Consider the following 8,589-nt stretch of genomic DNA (forward strand, 5'->3'; position numbering starts at 1 on the left):
TGCATAGCCCAGTCCCAGTGGACACACGTACACACAACTCAGGCACCCGAGGCTCAAGAGAGCCTCTGTCAAAGGGGGCAGAAAGACTGTGAGAGCCAGAGGGACAGAAAGTTTACTGTCAGAGTGTGTTTCCTGGAAATGTCCAAAGTTACACCCATGAACCTCCACATGACTTCCTAAGCATGACCTGAACAAGGTCAGGAAGACACACCCTAACGTGGAAGGGGAAAAGCTCGTGAGGCCTCAACTCTAAAAAAAACAAAAAACCAAAAAACAAACAAAAAACCAAAAACTCCAGCCACTAAGGAATGTCGCGTGTGGGAGAAAAAAACCTTCCCCAAGAAGAGGACGCCTATCAGTTATCTAGTGCCAAGTGGTCAGCCCTGAAAACATACACACAAGTAGCATGAAATAGACTGACCAGGCTGTACTTAACTTCTTTAGTTATATACAAATATATGCCTCCAAGAGGTAAAGTGACCTTGCCATCATTAATAAGACATATCACGCAGATCTATGTCACCCAGGCTAGACTCCACATAACAGAAACCTAACTACAGAAACCTATCCCACCACTGGATCTCTGTCAGAGAAGCTCTGAAGCTACAAACACACAAACTGAGGAAACAATCTCCACATGACTAGAGACTAAGAATCAGAACAAAGGCAAGATGCTTCCTGCTATTATTTTTGCCAGGTCTAAGGGAAACTCCACTCCCCCAGATTCTGGCAGTTCAACAAAAGGCAGCACTCCTCAGGAACTTGTGAGGCCACTCTCCTCTACCAAGGAGTCATCTCACTTAGCAAGGGCAGAAGGGACAAACCTGTAGTGCCTATTAGCATACCTCAGTGGGCTGGCCTCCAGGCTCCCTCAGCATCACAAGTACTTGTTACACCTTTCAAAGTTCCTGCTATCAGCCTAGCTCTCCCTACCTCCTTCCCTACCCAAACTCCCTCCAGCCCAGGAGCTCCCCTCCCTGCAAGTTACTCGCTTTCCTTACAACCCTGCTGTCTCCACTATGAGAACGCTCATTCTCCTTTGTCCTCCTCTGTCTCCATCTTCCCATGTTCTCTCTGTGTCTCCATCTCCCTGTGTGTGTGTGTATGTGTGTGTGTGTGTGTGTGTGTGCATGTGTCCATCCTCCCGCTTGCTCTCTTCTCCCCGACTCCTTTCTCTGTGCCCCCTTGGTCTGCACTGTTCTGCTTCTCTGGTGGTCAGGTCCAGTCTGTTGACTATGTTCATCTACCATCTTCTCTCTCCACTCTGGACTCTCCCGTGTCTCTAGCTGTTCTCTCTCTCATATCTAAAGTAGAAGCTTTCCCCTTAACCATACTGTGGAGCAGCAGCCATGTCACCAGTTGGCACAGTTTTTAGTCTATTTCTCTACGAATGAGGGAATTTACAGTAAAAGATCACAAAGGCAAACTATCACAGTTTTGAAAGAGCAGAAGAGAACCATAACTGAAATATTTTATCCAAAGTGAATAAGTGAATGTAAATAAGAAAAGGACACAAAATATCCAACACAGACCCATCGGCCATTTCTTGTCTTTTACCTTCCTAAAAGAAGCTGGCGTCTTACTACAGTAATACTGAGCCAAAGAGAAAAGGTCTTCTATGTCTTCCAGATTCAGGCTGGACGGGGTACTTTCCAAAAAGCCTGCAATGTGATCATAGACATGACAGCAATTAACAAATTACTTGTGGAAAGTATAGTAATAAGAACTATTTAAGTTTCAAGCTAAAACAGCTCTAACATAAGCGACCCATAAGTAACCCCTCGGCGGTGACCCATAAGTAACACCTCGGCAGGGATTCTTCGAGGGGCTGTTCTCATCCCTCACACAGTGCTGGGAACTGACCCAAGGCCTTGTCTAGACTAGAACATTTAAGAACATGAGACCTGAATAGAACTCTTCTACACTAGTCTTGCAACAACCCGAATGAGCTGAGATCAAATGACCTCAAATATTATTTGATACTACTTACGGATAACTTCTTCTTTGCTGTCAGACTCTTGTGCTAAAATAACTTCTCTGTAAAAAGGAATCAAGTAAAATTGAGTTAAATATTAAAGCTCCATATCAAAAGTTGAAAAAAGAATCTAACCAACGTGGTACTTACTTTGTATTAACAAGGATAATTAACATTAAGAAATAAATAAAAAACGGATCCGCTTGCTGTAGATATCCGTCCCATATCGCCTGGGTGACTTCAGTGGAACAGTAATGTGCAAAAAGGCTCCCGAGCTACAGTCAGGAGAGAGAGAGAGATAAACCACTGGAGCTGCCACTTCAAGTTAGTGAAGCAAACGTGTCAGTGACAGCACATGAAATCATCTGCACTTGAGCATATGACATCCAAAGGCAGAACACTGGGGTCGCTGTGTGACTTAACTGGGGTGGCTTAACTAGCTGTGTGACTTAACGTCATTAACTTAGCAATGTCACTTAACTTCATTAAAGCTTCCCTTTTTACTTCTGTGACCAACAAAAACAAACAGCACGAGAGAGCACGCCTTGTCCCCAGTGCTAAGGGATGACTAACTTGGCATATTCTCAAGTGATCAAGATACGTCTCTGCCATCGAATTACAAGTGGTATTTAGAATTTTATAAGGTTCCTTAGCACCCTATTACTACTACATCAAGCATTCGGCTTAAAAGGTAATTATGGGGCTTGGGAAAGCAGTTTAAGGGTGCTAGTCAAACCGCAACTCAGTACCAATGTCAACTAGCTGCTCCCAGACAAAAAAAATTCATTTTTCTTTTGTGGATTTTAGGGGCTTTCTGGGTTTTGTGTTTCAAAAATAGAAGTTACTAATTTATAATTTTCTTTACTACCTAATTGTATTTCTTTTGTTTTTCGAGACAGGGTCTCTCTGTATAACCATGGCTGTCCTGGAACTCACTTTGTAGACCAACCAGGCTGGTCTTGAACTCGGAAATCCACCTGCCTCTGCCTCCTGAGTGCTGGGATTAAAGGTGTGCGCCACCACACCCGGCACCTAATTGTATTTTAAAGCATACAAAGATCTAATTTCACTGGCTACTCAGTTTTCCTTAGAATCAGAAATAACTATATCTAAAGAATTATATTTAAAACTTCTCATGGCTAAAGAGAACATAAATGATTTTGTACAGATTTTGTATCAAGCACTAACTGGCTGTTAGATATTGTGCATTAATTATCCTTAGTTCTTACAACAGGCCTCACAAGTGGGCATCTCTCCTAGACAAGGACCAGCCCAGGATGACATGCTGTCCTCTGTTCACAGGGCAGAGCTGTAGGCTGGGACTAAGAACGGACCAAGAGTCCATGGCCCAGGCCTGAGCATCTAACCAGAAGGCTTTAAAACACAACATGCTGCAAACCCTGTTTGACAAATGACTATGACAAGTGGAGACTAGACGGTGTGACAATGTGCAGCCAGCCTTAACCTCAGCTCAACTAAAGCCACCATTACCTCCCTCAGTCACGGGCTCTGGAGGTAACTATAATGTCCTTGTCTCATGATAAAAACATAAAACAACAACAAAACCAAAACCTTAAACTTGATCAGCATAATACTAGCAGCAAGACCAAACTATCCAGCAGACCAGCTACAGAGAAATTGGTTGTTTTAGCACATTAGACTTCTAAAACAACAGAGTACTAATCTATAGAGTTCTGGCAATGGAGATCTCATTTCCTAGGCAGAGACCAACATTAATCACTAAAATGCTTAAGAAATAATTCCTTATTTTAATAAAAAACAATTAGATTTAATGGCAACATATAAACAGGAATGCTACACTTTTATATGAATTATGTCATTTTTAACTCAAAATAACAAGACCAGCCAAAAGAACTAAAGAAGAGGCCAGTGAGATTTAGTGTGTCTGCAAGTGAAACCAGTTAGTTAGGATGCTGGAATTACCATTTATGATTTCTAAGTGCATCCCATTGTCCTGTGAGACATTACTGTATTATTATTCCCAGTTTACAGATAAAGAAGCGGGAGCTCTGAGCCAAGTGTCTTGGCTCACACAGTCACCGAGAGGCAGAAATGGGAAGCTCCCTGCAGAAATGGTAGGGAAAACATGACCAGAGACTATGTTTAACTCCTTAATGGCCTGCTTGACCAATTCTGTGGCCAGGGCTCTCGTCAGCACAGGGGAGCATCCCTGAGTGGGATCTGAGGAACCCCCAAGATTCCGTACTGGGAAGTTTGTAACTCGTCACCATTTTCAAAATAACTTCTAGAACTTTTACTTGCCTATTGTCACACCCATCCCTCATTAGTGAGCAGGCGTCTCGGAAGACTCTAAGACAACATTACAATCTGAATAACTCTGGGAGCAGTTAGATGAGCCCAGGTGCATCTGACTTCAGCAACAACACGAAACACAAAACTATTAAATAACTGCCCTCTTCTCGCTACTCACTTCATTTTTCATCGTAAGGTAGGCTAGTTATGTTATAGCACATAGTAGATGTAACATTACTTTTAAATGATCTAAAGACAAATCATTAAAATTCTTTAGTGTTAGCTCCTAATCAGTATAATACATATGAACGATGGATCTCAAAATCATGTAAGAGCAGACAGGGTTTGCAGCCTCAGAGATTCCAGCAAACAGTGAGAGCCAGACTGCGGCATCCACTGAAAAGACTAAGTGCAGAGGGACAATGCTCAGGCGGACTTCACAGTCCTCCATATTACCCATGTGGTAATTGTAGCTTTCTTCATGATCATCTGCCAATTCTTACAGACACTATCAACAGTCTGAACATAGAGACTTTTAAGAAAAGCTCATATATACATATATATTCATAAATATTTTATATTTACAAACATATAGCTATTAGTTTTGATATATCATACACAAGTATATGAATACATAATATTCACTAATATACATGAAATATATTATCGCTATTTCCACAAGTGTATAAAGTAACAAAAGACCAATGCTGTGGTCCGTTGGGGATTCAGGTTTTACCAGTCCAGCCTAGCCTCTAGCCAACTACAGTTTTATATAAACTATTTTTCATTAAAGGTTCCTACTTTCACTTTATTACCCAGTTGAGTGCATAGGAGTCTGGGGTGATTTTCTTTGTGTCAAGAAAAGAACAAAGCTCAGGCTCGTGGTACTGGATGAGCAACCGGAAGAGATGAAATGGCCTCCCCTTCAGGGAACAATCCCTACAAGAAAGAGAAGCAAAGTTTCTCATTACTAGATCAGACATGTTTACACTGGCACTCCGTCCTCCTGAAAGACCCACTTCCTCTCTGCACCCTGAGGACACGCCAGCATCCCCAGCAAGCCCACCTGACAGCCAGGCAGAGCTCTCTTCTAACACCTTCCAGAAGACCTGGCTTACAGCCACTACAACCACTTGAGGGAGGTTTTCCAGGCAAACCCAGGAACACTCGAGTAAGAGGACTTCAGAGGTGACTAAAACTAGCACTTAGGTTGCCGTGATACAGCTAAGGTCTCCAAAGATCTAGAGGGCCTGACTGAGTCCAGCCTCCTCCCTCCTTGCTAAGTAAGGAGAAACTCCTTGGACTACTTCAAGTGTATGCCACTGTTTATATATTAAGAGAGGAATGTCTTTCAGCAAAGGTAAAAGTCTGAAGACTACAGATGACATTTGAGAACAATGAACCGGAGACACCTCAGACACCCATCAAAGTGGCCTTGATACCAGGTGCCCAGAGTAAATTCCAGAAAAATGCCTGGCTTCAAATGGTTGTTATTCAAATAAGATGAAAAGGTTCAATCTATATACTGTTTCAAAGTTATTAAACATAATCTGCCATTTTTATTAACACAGGCCTTCTCCCAAGGAAATATCATATCCCTATGCAGATACTTCAAAAGAGTATTTGTGAAAGGACAGAAATGTGTACTGATGCTTGACTTCCCTGAGGAAGCTCCTCATAGCTAATCAGCTCTAAGAAGGCTCATCTGCCTACGATGGTCATGGGAGCCACCCAAACCCTGACCTCAAAAGGTACCCACACATCTGCTCCATCTGGAGCAGGTCCAGACGGGTTAGCATCCTAGCTCAGGACTCAGGAGACAGGCTGCTTCTCTCTAACTACAATGCTGTCTCTGACAGGAACACCACATCTTTAAGTCTGACCTAGGTAGCATCTCTGACATAATTTGTGCGCTATTTGGCAATACTCTGGTAGTCATATTTTATTTGGTGTATTTGTGTTCTTTTTTTGTTTTGTTTTGTTTTTTCGAGACAGGGTTTCTCTGTGTAGCCTTGGCTGTCCTGGAACTCACTCTGTAGACCAGGCTGGCCTCGAACTCAGAAATCCGCCTGCCTCTGCCTCCCCAGTGCTGGGATTAAAGGCGTGCGCCGCCACCACACCCGGCCCTATTTGTGTTCTTAAACCTCAAAATTGAAGAGTTATATCGTGTATTACAGGATATCTGGTTTTCAATATCTTGATCGTGGTGATCCAAGGGATAGCATTACTTTTTATTCACTACACCGTAAAAACAACAACAAAAAGCAACACTGACACATGGCTACTTTGCCTGGTGGTAGAGTCAGGTGTTGCCACCGACAGTGGTGACGAACTCCTTCTTCACTTAAGCCAGTAGGTTCCACACTACTTCAGCTATTGTAGTGAGACAAAGACTCGTACAAAGACACTACTCGTACAAAGACACGTGGCAAGCCTGTTCTCTGATGTATCAGTGACGTATTTAAAGCCCAGGCCATCGTAATAAAAGCCAATTACTTACTGAAGAAACATTACCAAACACTGTAATAAGTATTTCACAGACTTACTTCATTTGGTCTTCACAAGCAACCCTATTGATCACCATACTCATTACAACTGAGGTTCAGTTGAGGTCAAGTCTGCCACTGAAGGCCACAAACTAGCAATTAACAAATTAGAGAGCAAGGACTTGAACCCAGACACTGGGCCTTAGCTCATTATGCAATATGGCCATCTTTCCACATATGAAACTGGGCATAATTCAACAAGCTGTTTTTGCAGGGGTACAGTCTTTAAAAGCAAACTGTACAGAAAATGAAGCAAAGTAAAAAGTTGTGCTTACAATAGCCACTAAGTGACTATCACAGCCTTACTACAGAACATCATTAAGGCTAGCACAATGGTTCAGTGGGTAGCGCCGCTGGCCACTAAGCTTCATGACCTAAATTCAATCCCTGGAATCCACATGATGTGAAGGGAGAACCAATTTCCACCTACTGTCCTTGGACTTCCCCACATCCACGACATAGCTTGCACATGAGCATGCATGCATGCGCAATAAATAAATGTAATAAAATACTTTTAAAAGCATCATTACGGATATTTTAAATATTATTTAGAGATGGGAGTTTAGTTCAGTGATGGAACATATTCTTGGTATGTGTGAAGACATAGGTTCAATTCTCAGAACTACAAAAGTAAAAATAAGTAAAAATGCTATCCAAAGGGAATAAATGAAAATTACTTATGTAAATATAATATTTTATATCCCTGCCATGGTTTGTTATGACTTTCAGCTATCACTACCTTGTTATTTTTGTTTTGGGGGACAGTGTCTCACTCTGTAGTCTTGGCTAGAGTAGGACTCACCATGCAGTCCAGGCTATGCTTGAATTCACAGCAATCCCCCCCACCACCACCAGCACACACGCACACAATGCACACACATGTGCGCACACGCATGTGCGTGCACACAGACACACAGACACACACACACACCCATCACCGCTAAGTGCTGCAATTACAGGTGAGTCACCATGCACAGCTTGCTTGCTCGCTTTTTAAATTTAAGTTGGCTTTTTTGGGTTTCGAGGTTTTTTTATACTTTATGTGTTTGGGTGTGTAGCTGAATGTGTATGTCTATGTACTGTGTGCATGCTACATGTGTACCATGTGGCATGCCTGGGTCAGAAGAGGGTGTCAGATCCCCTGGAACTAGGGTTACAGACAGTTGTGAGCTGCCATGGGACACTGGGAGTAGAACCTGGGTCCTCTGCATGAGCTGCCAGTGCTTTTACCTGCTGAGCCATAATTCTCCAGCCCTATGCCCACCGCTCAAATCTCCCCACTTAGATATTACAAATGGCAGAGCACAGAAGGCCAGAGACAGGACTGGATTAATCTTGGTGAGAGTAGTTCTAAGTCTGAACACGTTCCCAGTTGGGTAACTGCAGAGCAATCGAATGCTAAGGTAGAGCACAGAGGCAGGAAACCAGGGGAACATGGGGTAACTAGCCTCATCTTCTGGACCAGTGAACATCCCTGGGAGGGAGCCACTGAAACAGTACACATTTAAGGGCTGTCTGTATACTGCAATGTCACTCTAACGGCAAGGGCTTGTGCTGGATACAGCTCTACCCATCTTGCAATCCAGCCAGTAGTTAGATATAGTGAAAAGGGATTCTTCCATAAGCATTCTATGGGCTCAGTGTTCAATGTTCTTTCTACCAGCAATAGCTAGAGTGCCTACCATGTTAAATGCAGAACTCACAGAAATAGGAACTGGAAAAATGTGACAAGGCAGAGTGTGACTCAGGGCAACATAACTACCCATGTCTCACACACACACACACACACACACA

General features: G+C 42.8%; 1 protein-coding gene across 1 annotated transcript in view; it reads right to left on the reverse strand.

Moving 5' to 3' along the window:
- Tbc1d23 (TBC1 domain family member 23) overlaps positions 1 to 8,589 on the reverse strand; it is a 54,298-nt gene that overhangs the window by 25,987 nt on the left and 19,722 nt on the right. The window contains exons 5-8 of the mRNA XM_029470319.1: positions 5,065 to 5,188; positions 2,126 to 2,250; positions 1,991 to 2,037; positions 1,558 to 1,661 (exon numbers count right to left, since the gene is read on the reverse strand). Coding sequence (XP_029326179.1) covers positions 1,558 to 1,661; positions 1,991 to 2,037; positions 2,126 to 2,250; positions 5,065 to 5,188 — 400 coding nt within the window. The remainder of the gene's footprint in view (positions 1 to 1,557; positions 1,662 to 1,990; positions 2,038 to 2,125; positions 2,251 to 5,064; positions 5,189 to 8,589) is intronic.

This window comes from Mus caroli, chromosome 16 (assembly GCF_900094665.2).
Source record: "Mus caroli chromosome 16, CAROLI_EIJ_v1.1, whole genome shotgun sequence".
Classification (NCBI taxonomy): domain Eukaryota; kingdom Metazoa; phylum Chordata; class Mammalia; order Rodentia; family Muridae; genus Mus; species Mus caroli.